Here is a 19,445-nt window from a genome sequence, read left to right as displayed (position 1 = left end):
CATAATACAGATTCACATGCTTGGCTTATCTGTTAGTAATTCAGTTTTTCAACTTGCTTTGCTCTTCTTGGAACAGTTTAAAATTCAGCTGGTTAGACCGGGCACGGTGGCTTACGCCTGTAATCCCAGCACTTTGGGAGGCCGAGGTAGGCAGATCACCTAAGGTCAGGAGTTCAAGACCAGCCTGACCAACATGGCGAAACCCCATCTCTACTAAAAATACAAAACCAGGCATGGTGGTGCACGTCTATAATCCCAGCTACTCAGGAGGCTGAGGCAGGAGAATTGTTTGAACCCGGGAGGTGGAGGTTGCAGTGAGCCTAGATTGTGCCATTGCACACCAGCCTGGGTAACAGACAGCAAAATTCTGTCTCAAAAAATATATACATATACACATACATATTTTATATGTGTACAATATATTCAGTTTTGGATTTGAGTTTTTACCTCACATCAAAACAAAAAAAATCTAATTTTCATGTTTTAAATGTATGAGCTTTAACACTATAAATCTGTGAATCGCACCTTTAACCAGTATTGTGAGGCCAGTAGAGGCTCCAAGGCAGGGGGAATATAATCCTTCTTTGGATTGGTTGGCTGGTTGCTTAACAGAATTATGTGACTGTTCATTTCTTTACAGAAACAAGTTGTTCCCTGAGTCAGTCATCAGAAATATTATGTATCAAATATTGCAAGGGCTGGCTTTTATCCATAAACATGGTAGGTTTCTTTTAAGTTTCATTTCCCTACCTCTTTAGATTACTGTCGAGATTGTACATAGAAATTACTTATAAAACTGTTAAATAACTTTATATTGGATAACTATGAATTTGGGGTATGTGCCTATACACACTGACATTTTAATTTTAAAACTTTATAATTTCTGTGATTCTATATAAAATGGAATTTCTGGCTGGGCACGGTGGCTCACATCTGTAATCCTAGCACTTTGGGAGGCCAAGGCAGGCAGATGCAGATCACTTGAGGTGAGGAGTTCGAGACCAGCCTGGCCAACATGGCAAAAACCTGTCTCTACTAAAAATACAAAAATTAGCTGAGTGTCATGGCACGTGCCTGTAATCCCAGCTACGTGGGAGGCTGAGGCAGAAGAATCGCTTGAACCCGGGAGGCGGAGGTTAGTGAGTTGAGATCGTGCCACTGCCGTCCAACCTGGGTGACAGAGCAAGACTCTGTCTCAAATAAATAAATAAAATAAAATAGTTGCTTTTAAAAAAACTAATATTTAGTTCAAATAGGACTGAATTACTAATATATGTATATTAGGATGGGGAAAGCCTTAGATGCACAAATATGTAATTGGTTTAGTTCTCTGAGACCTTATGAATTAGTGTCCCTCTGCTCTGCCTCACATGGTCCCATTCCTGTTGTTACATTTGTTACAAAAGTACAATGAATGTCTCTTGCACACAGTGAAATGGATGTTACCAACTATTTAGAGTAAGAAGTACCGAATAAACTTGGATTACAAAACTGTTAAACAGATGTCACAAACAGAGCCCACTCTGGCTTTGAAGTGATTAAAAACATTTAGGCTTAAAAAGTCTTCCCAACCCCAGCTGGGCACGGTGGCTCACGCCTGTAATCCCAGCACTTTGGGAGGGCGAAGCAGGTGGATCACGAGGTCAGGAGTTTGAGACCAGCCTGGCCAACATGGTGAAATCCAGTCTCTACTAAAAATACAAAAAATTAGCCAGGTGTGGTGGCAGACGCCTGTAATCCCAGCTATTCTGGAGGCTGAGGCAGGAGAATCGCTTGAACCTGGGAGTGGGAGGTTGCAGTGAGCCCAGATGACACCACTTCACTCCAACCTGGGTGACAGAGCAAGACTCCATCTCAAAACAAAAAAAAAAAACAAAAATAAAAGAAAAGAAAAGGAAAGAAAAAGATAAAAGAAAGTCTTCTCAGCCCCAAAGCTACATGAAAACCCTCTTCAAGTGATCACCTGCAGTCTCCCTGCCTCCCAAGGTCATTGGAACCCAAGCCATTTGGATATAACCAGAATACTTTAGACTGCCCTTAGAAAAAGCCTTCCTTAAGACAAATACTCATCTGCCAGGAGGGCTTTAATGTTTGTTCTTTTCCCCCTGGGTTTTCTTTTTATTTGTTTGTTTGTTTGTTTGTTTGTTTTTGATGGAGTCTTGCTCTGTTGCCCAGGCTGGAGTGTGGTGGCACGATCTCAGCTCACTGCAACCTCCACCTCCCAGGTTCAAGCGATTCTTCTGCCTCAGCCTCCCAAGTAGCTGGGACTACAGGCATCTGCCACCATACCCGGCTAATTTTGGTATTTTTAGTATAGATGGGGTTTCGTAATATTGGCCAGGCTGGTCTCAAACTCCTGACCTCATGATCTGCCCACTTCAGCCTCCCAAAGTGCTGGAATTACAGGCGTGTGCCACCACACCCGGCCCCCGCTGGGCTTTCTGCCTCATTTTCTTTGGTTTCCCCATTAGCTTTATAACCATTTATTTTATAGATTGAATTGCTAATATAAACATTATAATTATTGGGATTTTGCAATAACACAGCTATTGAGTAAAACTGAACATTAGATAAAATAATTTTAAATGAAGAAATTAGTTCTGATGTGTGGAGTTACATTTTTATTGAATGGACTTTTTAAACAAGTGAGTTTTCTCAAGGAGTCAGCTGCACCGACTTAAGCCTGATTAAAAAGTGCTCTTCTCAGCCTGGGTGATGTTGCAAAATCCTGTCTCTATCAAAAATACAAAAACTTAGCTGGGAGTGGTGGCGTGCGCCTATGCTCCCAGCTACTTAGTGGGCTGAAGTGAGAGGATTGCTTGAGCCCAAGAAGTTGAGGCTGCAGTGAGCCAAAATCGAGCCACTACACTCCGGCCTGGACAACAGAGCAAGACCTGCCTCAAAAACAAAAACAAAAACTTCTCACACGTTAATTAGGTGACTTCACTCTGGCCCTCAACCTCCTCCTCTGTTGCACAGTAGTGATAACAGTACCTCCTTAAGGTTGTTGTGCAAATGAATGGAGATAATCGTAGTGTAATAATACCTAGCCCAGCGCCTGAACACCCCCGGAGTCACAAATAAAAATAAATGTTAAATGGGTCGTTATTTTTAATTATCTCATATACTGTGTGAACTTTCTTGCCAAAGCATTTTAAAAGCAAGGTCCCTACATCCCGTTACTTATTAGACAATAAATATGGTTTACTTTTTTCCTAAGATGATGCTTCTTATTACAAAAGAGGGGGTTCATTGATATGTTGTTTATAAATCAGATAAAGCTATGTTTAAACCTAATGATTGATTTTATTTTTTTCTCTATATATCACCAAGGTTTTTTTCATAGGGACATGAAACCAGAAAACTTGCTTTGTATGGGCCCAGAGCTTGTGAAAATTGCTGATTTTGGACTTGCGAGAGAATTAAGGTCCCAGCCACCGTACACTGATTATGTCTCTACCAGATGGTGAGTAGGATTATGCAACCCTCCTGAGGCATAAGCCTATGGTGAAATTTTCCTACGATGGATTGTTACATATTTCTGGAAGTTCTGTATTGAATATTTAAAACATAGAAATGAATTTTATAGTCTTTAAAGAAAGCAAAGGATTGGTTTATTGCTCTTCTGATCACTGAAAAAATAAGGAAAAAGCATTTCATTTATTCACTCAATCATTCATTCAACAAATATTTATTGAACACCTACTATGTGCCAAACATCATTTTAGGCACAGAGAACACAGCAGTAAAATAAAAAAATAAAAGAAAAACCTCTGCCTTATGCTGCTTATATGACAGCCAATACACAGATAAACAAGTTAAAAATATTATGGGTCACCGACAGAAAGACATACCATGTTCACCAAAAGACGTGAATCCTCTCAACTGCACGCCACCGAAATGTCCATGAGCAGTAGCATCGTATATCACCCAGAGGAATGCTTTGCAAGAGTGAGAGTGAATGGTCTATGACTGCATGCAGCAATATGGGTAGATCTAAGACAATGTTGAAAGCAAGAGTCCAAACAGAAAAAGGGCACATACCATACGATTTCGTTTATGTAAAGTACAAAAACAGAGAAAAATAATCTGTGCCATAAACGTCGGGATAGCAAGCGGTTCCATGGGGGGTGTGTGTGTGGGGGGTGCCTGGACAAGTGCACAAGGGGCCTTCTGGGTGCTGGTAACATGTCTCTCTTTTATTTTGAGACAGTCTCATTCTCTCGCCCTGGCTGGAGTGCAATGGCGTGATCTTGGCTCACTGCAACCTCTGCCTCCCAGTTTCAAGTGATTCTCCTATCTCAGCCTCCCAAGTAGCTGGGATTACAGGTGCCCGCCACCACGCCTGGCTAATTTTTGTGTTTTAGTAGAGACGGAGTTTCACCATATTATCCAGGCTGGTCTTGAATTCTTGACCTCAGGTGATCCACCCACCTCAGCCTCCCATAGTGCTGGGATTACAGGCGTGAGCCACTGTGCCTGGCCGATAACATATCTTTCTTGATCTGGGTGCTGGGTCCGTGGATGTGTTGTATTTGTGAAAATTCATCAAGCTCTGCTCTTAGAATACATGCCTCTGCCTGTGTGAATATTATACTCCAGTGAAAACAAGAACATACGTGTATCAGGCCGGGCATAGTAGTTCACGCCTGTAATCCTAGCACTTTGGGAGGTCGAGATGGGGGATCACTTGAGGCCAGGAGTTCAAGACCAGCCTGGCCAACATGGCTAAACCCTGTTTCTACTAAAAATACAACATTAGCTGGGTGTGGTGTCACATGCCTTGGTGCCACCTACTTGGGAGGCTGAGACATGAAAATCACTTGAACCTGGGAAGCAGAGGTTGCAGTGAGCCAAGATTGCACCACTGAACTGCAGCTTAGGCAACAGAGCAAGACTCTTTCTCAAAAAAAAAAAAAAGAAAGAAAGAAATATATTTGAAACATCTGATGATGTTGATACATTATAATAAAGAAAAATAAAATATGAAAGGGGGCAGGGAGTTGGGGGAGATGGGGAGGGACAGGAATGTTGCTGTTTTATCTGGAGGGCCTCACTGAGAGTAGCCCTGAAGGAGAAACCCATGTAGACTTGGGGAGAACGTGCAGACCCCACACAGTGGCTCAGCCAGAATTTTTTTAGGCAGAGCAAATGCTAAATAGAAAAGCTTTGAGACAGGTGCATGCCCCACGTGAATTCCGCACAGCACAGAATGAATGAATGAGGGCAGTCACAGGAAACAAGGGCAGAGTTTGTAGAGTGGCCAGAAATGATAGTGACTTGGACCTGCTGGACATGCAGGTAGTGAGAAAGTGTGGAATTTTGGGTATGTTTTCTAATGAATCAGATGTGGGAGCTGAAAGAAAGGAGTCCGTGTCTTAGTGTGTTTTGTGTTGCTGTAAAGGAACGCCTGAGGCTGGGAAGTTGATAAAGAAAGGAGGTTTATTTGGCTTCTGGATCTGCAGGCTGTAAAAGAAGCCTGGCACTGGCATCCGCTTGGCTTCTGGTGAGGGTTTTTATGCTGCATCGAAACATGGTGGAGAAGGTCAGGCTGGGTGCGGTGGCTCATACCTGTAATCCCAGCATTTTGGGAGGCCATGGCGGGTGGATCACCTGAGGTCAGGAGTTCAAGACCAGCCTGGCCAACATGGTGAAACCCCGTCTCTACTAAAAATACAAAAATTAGCCGGGCGTGGTGGCGCATGCTTGTAATCCCAGTTACTCAGGAGGCTGAGGCAGGAGAATCACTTGAACCCAGGAGGCGGAGGTTGCAGTGAGCTGAGATCACGCCATTGCACTCCAGTCTGGGTAACAAGAGCAAAACTCCATCTCAAATTAAAAAAAAAAAAAAAGGTGGCAGGGGGAAGATCAAAGGGGAAATGGGCATGTGCGAGAAGGGAACAAACAGGAGGAGGAAGCTTGCTGTGGAGCAACCCACTGTCTCAGGAACTAATTTCATCTTGTCTGAAAAAGAACTCATTCACTACAAGAGAACAGCACCAAGCCTTTCATGAGGGATCTGCCCTGGTTATGTAACCTGCAAATGTGACCTTATTTTGAAATAGGGTCTTTGCAAATGTAATCAGGCTAAGATGAGGTCAGACCACAGCATGGCTGGTCTTAATCCAATAAGACTGATGTCCTTATAAGAAGAAGGCAGACACAGAGATGGAAGAGGGAAGACACGTGAAGGCACCTTGGGAGAAAGCAGTGTGATGTACACTGTAAATGGATCAACTGTATATTTCGTGAATTCTATATCAATAAAGCTTGTAAAAATATTCGTCAAAGGAAGTATAGTAAGTTGTCACTTAACATCATCAGTAGGTTCTTGGAAACTGACTTTAAGTGAAACAACGTATGATGAAACCAATCCGACCATAGGCTAATGAAAATAAACAATTTCATGGCACATTTCTGGTCACCAAAACATCACGAAAGTTTTTTTTTTTTTTTCTGTCACCCAGGCTGTAGTGCAGTGGCACGATCTTGGCTCACTGCAACCTCTGCCTGCTGGATTCAAGTGATTCTCCTGCCTCAGCCTCCCGAGTAGCTGGGATTACAGACGCCCATCACTACACCCGGCTAATTTTTTGTATTTTTAGTAGAGACGGGGTTTCACCATGTTGGCCAGGCTGGTCTCTAACTCCTGACCTCGTGATTCGCCCACCTTGATCTCCCAAAGTGTTGGGAGTACGGGCGTGAGCCACTGTGCCTGGCCACAAAACTTCTAAACAGCGACCAAAACACTAGTATTGAACACTGAAATACATGTGAGCCCTACATACATTTAAGAAAGATTAGTAAAAACAAGGAAGGTAATTATTTGCTCAGTTATTCTAGTTCAGGGTCACAGGTGGCTACAGCGTGTCCTGGAAGCTGGAGGCGCAAGGTGAGCACCAACCATGGATACGACAGCCTCCCATGGCAGCACTCCCTGTCCCCCCGCCCCGACACACACATGCACCCACTGACTCCTCCTGGGGCCACACGGACACCCCAGTTCACCTGACATGCACACGTTTGGGATATGGGAGGAAGTCAGAGTCCCAGAGAAAACCCATGTAGACTTGGGGAGAACGTGCAGACCCCACACAGTGGCTCAGCCAAAAATGCCTTCTTTTTTTCTTTCTCATCAACATTACAATGAAACAACATTGAGCAAAACAACATTGAACAAAACTAGTTTATTTGAGGGCTTGCCGTATTCTCAATGAACGCAGAAAGACATTATGCCAAACATTTGGACTGAAATATTTACACATTTTGGTTGGAAAAAAAGAGAGCTGAGAGTATCTTCCATTTAGCAGACTTTGTGTTGGACTCACCAGCTCACTTTGCTCTTGTAAATTGAGTATTTTTCTCAATTAAAAATATTGTTAGGCTGGGTGTGGTGGCTCACGCCTGTAATCTCAGCACTTTGGGAGGCTGAGGCTGGCTGATCACCTGAGGTCAGGAGTTCGAGACCAGCCTGGCCAACATGGGGACACCCCATCTGTACTAAAAATACAAAAATTAGCCGGGCGTGGTGGTGCGCCCCTGTAATCCCAGCTACTCGGGAGGCTGAGGCAGGAGAATCACTTGAACCTGGGAGACGGAGGTTGCAGTGAGCCAAGATCCCGCCACTGCATTCCAGCCTGGGCAAAAAGAGCAAAACTCCACTCAGTAAATAGAGTTGACTACAGAAGAGGAGTCGGTTGAGGATATCAGTACTTTCAAACTGATAAAAAGAAGAAAAAACTCCACTACTCAAGGATAATCCTTGTTCATCTTTTGTTTTCTGTGCTTCCTTGTGAATAGATGCTGAATATAATGCTTTGTAACATGGTTTTTCTACTTTTTTTCTTGATATATCAGATGGCACTTATTTCCATATCTATTCAGTTGAATTCCTGTCTGAGCCTTCATGGACATTTCATAGACATTTATTTGTCTCCAGCCCCACTCATTGTGGTCAGGGAACATGTGTTATGTCCTATTGTCCCCAGAACATTGTACAGGTGCCTGACACACAGATGGGACGGGGTCTGAATATCTGTTCCTTGATGGAAATGCATGACCAAAGGGCGTAGAATGCTACTGCCCATTCACCTTTGAAATTGCAATCAAAATCACCTCTTTTGTTTTCTATTCTCACAGGTATCGTGCCCCTGAAGTTTTACTGAGATCTTCAGTTTATAGTTCTCCCATTGATGTGTGGGCTGTTGGAAGTATCATGGCTGAACTCTATATGTTAAGACCGCTTTTCCCAGGGACAAGTGAGGTCGATGAAATCTTTAAAATTTGCCAAGTTTTAGGGACTCCCAAAAAAGTAAGTACTCTTGTTCCTAAGTTGTTATAACTTTTGAGTATTTGTATCTTGCCACTTTGCTTTTAATTTTATAATTTTTGATTATTTACAACTTTTGCCTAGATAGCTGATATTTTCGTTTTGAAATAGGCTTATACTTTAATGATTAATTTTCTTATAATACTTTTTTTTCTTCTTGAGATGGAGTCTCACTCTGTTGCCCAGGTTGGAGTGCAGTGGCACAATCTCAGCTCACTGCAACCTCCACCTCCCAGGTTCAAGCAATTCTCATGCCTCAGCCTCCCAAGTAGCTGGGATTACAGGTGTGCACCACCACGCCTGGTCAATTTTTCTATTTTTAGTAGAGAGGGGATTTCACCATGTTGGCCAGGCTGGTCTTGAACTCCTGAGCTCAAGCAATCTGCGATCTGCCCACCCCAGCCTCCCAAAGTGCTGGGGGGTTACTTGGCGTGAGCCACCGTGCCCGGCCATAATCCTTATTTTTTTAATCAGAGTGGGTTAAGGATTGCAAGAAGCCAGAATCCCACCAGCTGAAGAAAAACAGGTGTTTGCCTTTCCTTAAGAACTTCAGGAAAAATTCTGTGTGTTTAGAGTGTAACTTGGGGGTGATGCCCAGCTGACACTGTACAGACAGCCTTGCTTGGGCTCTTTCCTGGTCACTCTGTGGCTGGCCATTGGCATCACCTGTTAACCCCTGGTGTCTTGAACCTTATATTTTCTTTACCCTTTCTTGTTTCCTTTTCTATATCTCTCCTGTGGATATTTGACTTCTTGAACTGAGTACTTTTCAATTAACTATAATTATATTTCATCTATACCTTTCTTTCTGAAAGGTGCTTTATAAGGGTGTATTATAATGACATCCTAATTAAATTAGTAGGTGCCTTATAGTTAACATTACACAAGTGAATATAGATATGAAAGCTTTAATGTAATTGTCATTTCCCACATATGTGCATTTTTAACATTGGACGTGATGGGTAATATATACAACAAGGATCTTTGTTAGCAGTCAGCCTCTTTGTAAAGCACTTTTCCTTATTCGTTCAGAGTTAACCCAGATATCATCACAGCAACATCACCATCAGGATCTAAAACCAGACAAGAGCTTAATATTGTGAAATTTATAGAGGTTGGGCACAGTGGCTTGTGCCTGTAATCCTAGCCCAGGCCGGAGGATCACTTGAGCCTGTGAATTCAAGACCAGCCTGGGCAACAAAGTGAAACCCCATCTCCACAAAAAAAAAAACCAAAAAAACCAGGTGTGATGGTACACACCTGTAGTCCCAGCTACTCAGGAGGCTGAGGTGGGAGGATCTCTTGAGCCCGGGAGGGTGAGGCTGTAGTGAGCCATGATTTGCACCACTGCACTCCAGCCTGGACAACAGAGCCAGATCTTGTCTCAAAAAAAAAAAAAAAAAAGTTATAAAAGTTATAAAAGTGCTTTTTGCATTGTTTCCTAACTCTCAGCTTAATGTTCTTTCTACACTGTCGTAGCCCTGAACTGCAGACGTGGTCTGGTATTTCATTCTCATTTTATTTATATGGATCAACATGAAAATGTTCAAACATAAATGATGTTTATATTACTGCTGTGTTTTTTAAATGGATTACTAAAAACAATTTGTTTTGCCCTCCCCACCTACACTTATATATTCCTGAAACAGAGTGACTGGCCAGAAGGATACCAGCTGGCATCCTCTATGAACTTCCGTTTTCCCCAGTGTGTTCCTATAAACTTAAAAACTCTCATTCCCAATGCCAGTAATGAAGCTATTCAGCTCATGACCGAAATGTTGAATTGGGACCCAAAGAAACGACCAACAGCAAGCCAGGTAAGAGGAGTCTTCCTGTTAGACCTTTTAAAATGTTTAGGTTTTTTAATATCAGGAATGTTTTCATTTACAAAGGCAGGTCTATTCTCAACCAGGATTTTACTAAGAGAATTAAACACAAGGCCCTAGGCATCTAGCGTATGTAATAAATTAATTTCTAGGCATATAAGATCATTGGGAGAAATGCAAAAATAGCCACACCAATGATTTTCTGTGTTTTGTGGTTCAAATGAAGAACCCTGAGGTTGCAACAAGGAATCAATCTGCAGTGATAAAAATTCAGACATGTGACAGACTAGTTATGAAGGAATCTGTCATGGGTAGCAAAAAGGCATCTCATGAATCATTCCATATAGTAGACCTGCCTATGCTGTCTTTACAGTTTAGGGGTGGGATTCTGGTTCACTATACAACAGTATCATCCTTTGCTGGAACTGAGTGTGCAGCCTCTGGCTGCCACAAGAGGGCAGCCTTGTGGCACCCAGGCTTTGTTGCTTTGTGACTGCACCTGACATATCCACAGATGTATTCCAAGTCTCCAGCCCTTAAAACCCAGTGCTTTTGTCTGCAAGGCTTCAATAAAAAGGTAAATAATAATCTTTATTGTATTCTCATCATTTAAATATAAATTCTGTGTGACAATTACAAAAATTTATTTTGCTTTTTTAAAAAAATTAATCTTGAGAAAATGTTTTCTAAATGTCATCTGGAAGAACAAATGGGAAAGGATAGTCAAGACACGTTAAAACAAGAATAAGTAATTAGAGAGTGGTGAGGCCAGGCGCGATGGCTCACGCCTGTAATCCCAGCACTTTGGGAAGCCGAGGCAGGCAGATCACAAGGTCAGGAGATTGAGACCATCCTGGCTAACAAGGTGAAACCCCGTCTGTACTAAAACAAAAACAAAAACAAAAACAAAAAAATTAGCCAGGCGTGGTGGCAGGCGCCTGTAGTCCCAGCTACTTGGGAGACTGAGGCAGGAGAATGGCGTGAACCCGGGAGGTGGAGCTTGCAGTGAGCCAAGATCGCACCACTGCACCTCCAGCCTGGGTGGCAGAGTGAGACTCCGTCTCAAAAAAAAAAAAAAAAAAAAAAAATAGAGCGGTGATAGGGATGGACAGCTTGCCCTATCAGATATTAAAGTAATCTTTAAATTGATGATGGTAACAGTGGAAGTACTGGCATAAGAACTGACAAATAGCTCAATGTTGCAGAACGTATGAGTCAGCAGGAGGTAAACAAACGTGGCATCACAAAGAGGGGAGGACGGCTCAGTGGGTGGGTGATGCTGGGAAAATTCATTAGCTCTGAGGGAGAAAGATAAATTGAGGTTCTTACTGCTCACCATACTTTACAAATCACAGAAGGATTACGTTTTGTTGTTGTTGTGGAGATGGAGTTTCACTCTTGTTGCCAAGGCTGGAGTGCAGTGGCGTGATCTCGGCTCACCGCAACCTCTGCCTCCAGGGTTCAAGCAATTCTCCTGCCTCAGCCTCCCAAGTAGCTAGGATTACAGGCTTGTGCCACCACACCCGGCTAATTTTGTATTTTCAGTAGAGATGGTGTTTCTCCATCTTGGTGAGGCTAGTTTCAAACTCCTGACCTCAGGTGATCCACCCTCCTTGGCCTCCCAAAGTGCTGGGATTACAGGCGTGAGCCACTACGCCCAACCAGGATTACATTTTCAAAGTGTAAGAAAAAAGCACCCCTAAACTGATAGAAACAAAAGGAAAACATACACGTGTATTTGATCTCAAGGTGAAAAAAACATGGGTATTAAAATAATAGAAGAAACCACAAAAGGAAAACTCAGATGATTTGATTACATACAAATTAAAATTTTTTTCTATGTAAAAATCTTAAAATGGAAAGATAAGAGAGAAAATTATTGTAAATTCTTAATATAATACTCTACAGAAACATAAGAAAAATACTGAAATGTTTATGTGTATTTTCTTTTTTTTTTGAGATGGAGTCTCTGTTGCCCAGGCTGGAGTGCAGTGGCATGATCTTGACTCACTGCAACCTCCACCTCCTGGGTTCAGGCGATTCTCCCCTTGTAGTTGGGATTACAGGCGCCCGCCACCACGCCTGGCTAATTTTTGTATTTTTGTAGAGATGGAGGTGTTTTGTTTTTGTTTTTGTTTTTGTTTTAATTTGAGATGGAGTCTTACTCCGTTGCCTAGGCTGGAGTGCAATAACGCGATCTTGGCTCACTGCAAACTCTGCCTCCCAGGTTCAATCTGTTCTCCTGTCTCAGCCTCCCAAGTAGGTGGGACTATAGGTGCCTACCACCACGCCTGGCTAATTTTTGTATTTTTAGTAGAGACAGGGTTTCACCTTGTTAGTCACGCTGATCTCGAACTCCTGACCTCAAGTGATCCACCCACCCCAGCCTCCCAAAGTGCTGGGATTACAGGTGTGAGCCACTGCGCCCAGCCAGAGATGGAGTTTTACCATGTTGACCAGGCTGCTCTCGATCTCCTGACCTCAGGTGATTTGCCTGCCTTGGCCTCCCAAAATGCTGGCATTACAGGCATGAACCACCATGCCCAGCCATTTAAGTGTATTTTCTAATTTTTCTTTTTTAAAATTGTTTTAAAGTTTCATTTCTTTAAAGATGGGGTCTTACTAAGTTGTCCTGACTGGTCTCAAACTCCTGGCCTCATGCAATTGTCCTGCCTTGGCCTCCCAAAGTGCTAGAATAATATAGGCGTGAGCCACCACACCTGGCTCATATTTTCTAATTTTTCTAAATATGTATTACCTTCGTAATAAAGACACAATCCGTTTTTCAAATGTATTTTAAAAAGAAAAGTAGTCATGGGACATGAAAAAGATACACAGGAAAAGAAATACAGATTACCAAAAATGCTTTTTAAATGTTCAGTCTTTGTTTACTCTCATAAAATGCAAGTAGAAATGAGATACCATTTTTCATTTATCTCTTAGTAAGAGAATAAAAAGAGCCTTAAAGACAATCAGAAATTATGCTCAAAGATGTTCAATTCCAATAGAAAACTGTCCATTGAAAGCTAATCAAAATGTTTCCAGCCGAATGCGGTGGCTCTGCAGTGCCAGTGCCTGTAATCCCAGCACTTTCCGAGGCGGGCGGATCACTTGAGGTCAAGAGTTTGAGACCAGGAGTCTGGCCAACATGGCAGAACCCTGTCTCTACTGAAAATATAAAAAATTAGCAAGGCATGGTGGTGTGCACCTGTAATCTCAGCTACTCGGGAGGCTGAGGCAGGAGAATAGCTTGAACCCAAGAGGCGGAGATTGCAATGAGCCAAGATCATGCCACTGCCCTCCAGCCTGGGCGACAGAGCGAGACTCTGTCTCAAATAAATAAATAAATAAATAAAGTTTCTAAACTTAAGTTATGTGCATCTTTAATTTGGAATACACTGCCAGCGTTAACAGTGAATTTGTGTAATAAAATTTTTAAACAACTTGGGACAAATCTCATGCTAAAATACTATTATACAAATAATGTGATTTTGTCTTTGAAAAATACATTTTATATGAGAAAAAATACTGAAAAGTATAAAAAAATGTTAGTCTTGGTTGTCTCTGGGTGTTAAATTTTTATTTTCATCTTGAGAACTCGACACGTTTCTCATTCTCTACAGTGATCACTGCTTCCCTTAAGTAAATAGGAAAAAATAAATGCTGTTAATTTTTAGTTTCCCTCTTCTTGAAGGATAGTAACTGGTATCTTAAAGTGTCTTAAAAGGGAAGAGTTGGCCGGGCATGGTGGCTCACACCTGTAATCCTAGCAATTTGGGAGGCTGATGTGGGCAGATCACGGGGTCAGGTGTTCGAGACTGGCCTGACCAACATGATGAAACCCCGTCTCTACTAAAAATACAAAAATTAGCTGGGCGTGGTGGCGGGTGCCTGTAATCCCAGCTACTCAGGAGGCTGAGGCAGGAGAATTGCTTGAACCCGGGAGGCGGATGTAGTGAGCTGAGATGGTGCCACTGCACTCCCGCCTGGGCAATAGAGCGAGATTCCATCTCAAAAAAAAAGGAAGAGTTGTTATAAATAAAGCCTTGAAATTACAAAACACATCCTCAAAGTTTCCAGCTCCAAAATATGCATAACTAATTTAGGAATATTGACATACTAATTAATTAATGTTACTTAATTCAGAATTTGAGTACCTTCAGTGTGCTAGGCATTGAAGTATTTAAATTATGCATATTTGTGTATTCCACTGAGAATGCAAGTAACCCTTAATGAACTCTTTCTAGTGCTCTGTTTCACAGCCCTGCTTTGTAGTGGAAGTGGAAAGACCTAATTTAGGGGGAGAGGTTGGTTAAGTTGTAGAATATGAAGACCATTTAAAGTACCAAGCTGCCTTCTGTTCCTCTAAAAACTGACCTTACACATGGGAGGAGTTAACTGTTCGTCAGGGCTGTGTTCCCACGTGTGTGGGGACTGGCTAAAGGCAGGAGGTTCAGGGGAACAGAGCTTGACCATCTTAAGGAACCCACCCACCCCAAAAAAAGAACAGCTACTTTGCCCAGGTATTTGATGCCAATAAGGGAATTTTTCCATAGCTGAGCTACATAGGCTTTAGACATTCTGTAGAATATTTTTTCAGTTTTAGCCTTATTGACATTTTGAACCAGATAACTCTTGGCTGTGGGGTGCTATTCTGTGCATAATAGGGTATTTAGCATTGTCCCTGGCCCTCTAGACATTAGACACCAGTAGTGTCCCCCTACCCCTGTCATTATAAGAAATGTTGCCCAGGTAGGAGTGCAGTGGCACCATCTTGGCTCACTACAACCTCCTCCTCCCAGGTTCAAGTGATTCCCGTGCCTCAGTCTCCCATATAACTGGGGTTACAGGCACCCACCAACATGCCTGGCTAATTTTTGTATTTTTAGTAGAGACTGGGTTTCACCATGTTGGCCAGGCTGGTCTTGAACTCCTGACCGCAAGTGATCCGCCCGCCTCGTCCTCCCAAAGTGCTAGGATTACAGGCATGAGCCACCATGCCCGGCCACTTTTAATTTTTTAATGCAATTTATTTCTTAAATCATTTTTTTCTGGTTATTTTTAAAAGGGACACTATATAGGGAATGATGGCTTCTTTCTAAATCTTTGAAGCTCATGTGGGCTAATGATATATGCCTCGCACAGGGCCAATCACAGTTTATGTGTAATACATTTAGGTGGAACCGTTTTCCATTTGTTGTTTTTTCTGTGTTTTTATAGGCATTGAAACACCCATATTTTCAAGTTGGTCAGGTATTAGGTCCTTCCTCAAATCATCTGGAATCAAAACAGTCTTTAAATAAGCAACTGCAACCGTTAGAATCAAAGCCATCTTTAGTTGAAGTAGAGCCTAAGCCTCTGCCGGATATAATTGATCAGACTGTTGGACAACCCCAGCCAAAAACTAACCAGCAGCCACTGCAGCCCATTCAGCCACCACAGAACCTGAGCGTCCAGCAACCTCCAAAGCAACAGAGTCAGCAGAAACTGCCACAAACACTCTTCCCGAGCATCATCAAAAACGTGCCAACCGTGAGTAGCCAATCATGACGCTTGCAATGAAATAGTTTGACTCGTGCAATTAAGATTTTGTTTCGAGGCATTTCTAATCATGTTGGAAAAGATATAAAAGATTATTCTTTGTTAAAGACCCTGAGTCCCCTGATTGGAGCTTGATGAAGATCACTTAAAATTCTAATATGGTTTATAAAAAGAAAAACTTTCAGAACAAAAGTAACCAAGTGTACATGCTACAGTCTTCGGTCTTTCTTTTTTTTTTTTTTTTTTGAGACGGAGGTTTGCTCTTGTTGCTGAGGCTGGAGTACAGTGGCACGACCTCAGCTCACTGCAATCTCTGCCTCCTGGATTCAAGGGATTCTCCTGCCTCAGCCTCCCGAGTAGCTGGGATTACAGGCACGCACCACCACACCCGGCTAATTTTTTATATTTTTAGTAGAGATGGGGTTTCACCATGTTGCCCAGGCTAGTCTTGAATTCCTGACTGCAAGTAATCCACCCGCCTTGGCCTCCCAAAGTTCTGGGATTACAGGCGTGAACCACCGCACCTGGGCTTTTCTTTTTTTTCTTTTTTTTCTTTTTTTTGAGACAGAGTTTCACTCTATTTGCCCAGGCTGGAGTGCAGTGGTGCAATCTCGGGTCACTGCAGTCTCCACCTCCTGGGTTCAAGCAATTCTCTTGCCTCAGCCTCCTGAGTAGCTGGGATTACAGGTGCCCACCACCACACCCGGCTAATTTTTGTATTTTTAGTGGAGACCATGTTGGCCAGGCTGGTCTTGAACTCCTGACCTCAGGTGATTCATCCGTCTCAGCCTCCCAAAGTGTTGGAATTACAGGCGTGAGCCACCAAGCCCAGCCTAAAGTTCTTTCAATGCAGAAGAATTCAAAGAAATAATTTAAAAGAATCGGGTACTCCAGAGTACTGATCCTAAATCTTAAGAATTTTCAACAGTGCTATCATTTTACAGTGTTCTTAAATGCTAAGGAACATGGAGAGAATGAGTTTTTATTTATTATTATAATTATTATTATTTTGAGATGGAGTTTCACTCTTGTTGCCCAGGCTGGAGTGCAATGGCATGATCTTGGCTCACAGCAACCTCTGCCTCCCAGGTTCAAGCTATTCTCCTGCCTCAGCCGCCCGAGTAGCTGGGATTACAGGCATGTGCCACCACACCTGGCTAATTTTGTATTTTTGGTAGAGACAGGGTTTCTCCATGTTGGTCAGGCTGGTCTCGAACTCCCGACCTCAGGTGATCCGCCCTCCTTGGCCTCCCAAAGTGCTCGGATTACAGGCGTGAGCCACCGTGCCCAGCCAGAATGGGTTTTTGAAGTGTCAGGCATAGTATAAAACTTTTTCTTCCATCTTTTGTTCGACTCCAGGAGCTCTTCAGTTGCTGTAGTGTTTTAGCTGTCCCATTGGGGTATACACTCCCAAATGTGTTTGCATTATGGCATTTTAGGATGGAAATTGGTCTTACACAGCACGTATCTATTTCCTTATCCAGTCTCCACCTGCCCTGCCAACCCAGTATAAGCAAGGCCTCCTCGTCCTCCAGTAACACTAATCACATTCTAACATACTGTTAATTACTTATTTCTTAGGTTTATTGTTTATTTGTCTCTTCCTCTGGAGTGCAGCAAGCTCAGTGAGGTCAGGAATGTTTTCTGATTATCAGTACAGCCTCAGCACCCTGACCAGTGCCTGCCACATGGTAGATTCTCAGTAAATATTTGTTCAGTGAATGAAGGACTGAATAATTGCCCACATGACTTGCAAACCACCTCTGGGGTCCCAAGGAGTCCCCTTTATCTTTGGAACAATTCTGAATATAAGAAAGTTCTTCCTTATACTGGGTAAAATCTGGTTTTCTAGCTTTTAATGAAGGCTAATCACTTTTCTAGAAAGGCAGCCTTTTAGATATTTGAAAATAGCCCTTATATTATCTGCCCTTTTCTCTAGAGAAACATCTCCATTTCCCTTAAGGGCTCTGCATATAACGCCATTCACCAATGACTGATAACTCTCAGTTCCTATTATGTATATGCCTTTAAGTCCCCTCTCATCCTGCTTCCCACTTAGAATGAGGCTGCCAGAACTGGAGGCAGACAGCAGGCAGGGAATATAGAGCAGGACGAATCACCTCCAACACTCTAAACCACGTGTGCACTCGTGCCACCAATGATTACAGTCCTCCCCACAACCGCTTAGAAGATGCCTCAATTGCTGACTCATACTGTGAGGGAAGGAAAGGAAGTTACTATTTATTGAGTAGCTACTAAATGCCATGCATATGCTAAGGACCCTGTGTGTATTCTCTAAGTTAAAGAGAATAACCTAGCCCCCCGCCCTGCCACACACACACACATTTTTATATAGGTAAGTTCCAATACTTAATCCAGGGATTGAGTATTGTGTCAACTAAAATTTCTAAGTATACTGATTTTTTCATAAATGCTTCTCCTAAATTGCATATTCTGTACCTCTGACTTGTGTATTTCATCTCTAGGATTCAAAAAGTTGCAAGACCTTTTACATCTCCAATTTCTAATTATTTTTGAAACTTTATTTTTTCTTCTCAGTTTACCCATTCTGCCCAGCTTCTTGCCAGCTATGTATTTGTTTAGTTGTCTGTTTTCCTCCTGAACCTTCATGATGAATAGAACGACCGTGAGATCTTGGGCAGGCCACTACAACCTTCTCCTAGACTGACATTGATCCATTCATCAGTACTCTTGGTCAAGTTCTTCAACTATGTGCTGATCGCCTTTGCTGCCTTCACCCAATGGGCTAAAGTTCACATACACTACATTGAATGAATTCATTGTTTGCCGTTCATGAAAAAGTGTGGTCTATATGAGCTATCACTGTTTTTCCTTAGTGCTCACAAACATCCCACTTAATAATTGATTTTAGAATCTTTGCCCTCATCCTCTACCAAACTTACTGATGTGGAGTTTGCAAAAATAAATCTTCTACTTTATTAAGAGTATTATATTTGCCACTTTCCAGTCTTCTCAGACGTACAGGATTCTTGGATATCACTGACATTGTTCAGCAGCGTTCAGCATCGGCACCCTAAAATACAATTCAACAGAAGGGAAGCTCAGACTCAGCTCAGGGTAACCTTTTATTAACCCTACTCATCTGGAGCTTAACATTTTTTTATTCTCTTTATTCTGGAGATTGTTCTGCCTGGCAGAGAAAATAATAGTGTAGAAGCTGGCAAATACTGCTTTTTGTTATCATCCATCACTATCACTGTGACACCATCAGCTTCAAGCAATAGCATGTCCATTCTTTAAGCATCTCCCTGCACCTGACATAGCTGTATTTTCTGACAATTTTCCATGCTCTATTCCCTAGTTTTGAGTTGCCTTTTGGATTTTTCTGTTTATGTGCCCCCAAACCACTCTCTGTAAATTTGTATAAAACCAATTCATTGTGTGCTCCAAGCCAGGACTTCTTTCCTGTTCCTTATTTCTGTTAACAATGCCTCCATTCTGTGGCAGTCAGACTCATACTTCCCTCTCTGTTTCCGTTAGGATTACATTCAGGGACTTATGACAGAAACTCGACCCCTGTGGCTTAAACAATAGGGGTTGTTTTTCTCACATAACAAGAAATTGGGTGGTGGAGCTCATGAAGCTTGCAGAGGAGGCAGGCTGCTGCTGGTTTCCCGCTCCACCACCCTGAGCAGGTGGCTGTCATGCCTGTGGCCACAGGATGACTGGTGTGCCTTTGGATGTCGTGTCTACATTCAAGGAAGGGG

The 19,445-nt window shown here is 42.5% G+C and overlaps 1 protein-coding gene across 1 annotated transcript in view; it reads left to right on the top strand.

Moving 5' to 3' along the window:
- MAK (male germ cell associated kinase) overlaps positions 1–19,445 on the top strand; it is a 73,591-nt gene that overhangs the window by 23,743 nt on the left and 30,403 nt on the right. Inside the window, exons 5-9 of the mRNA XM_025382861.1 lie at positions 641–720; positions 3,334–3,466; positions 8,140–8,311; positions 9,979–10,146; positions 15,376–15,687. Of these exons, the coding sequence (XP_025238646.1) occupies positions 641–720; positions 3,334–3,466; positions 8,140–8,311; positions 9,979–10,146; positions 15,376–15,687 (865 nt within the window). The remainder of the gene's footprint in view (positions 1–640; positions 721–3,333; positions 3,467–8,139; positions 8,312–9,978; positions 10,147–15,375; positions 15,688–19,445) is intronic.

Source organism: Theropithecus gelada, chromosome 4 (assembly GCF_003255815.1).
Source record: "Theropithecus gelada isolate Dixy chromosome 4, Tgel_1.0, whole genome shotgun sequence".
Lineage (NCBI taxonomy): Eukaryota > Metazoa > Chordata > Mammalia > Primates > Cercopithecidae > Theropithecus > Theropithecus gelada.
The sequence above is the reverse complement of the archived record's forward strand: the minus strand, read 5'-3'. Positions and strand labels throughout refer to the sequence as shown.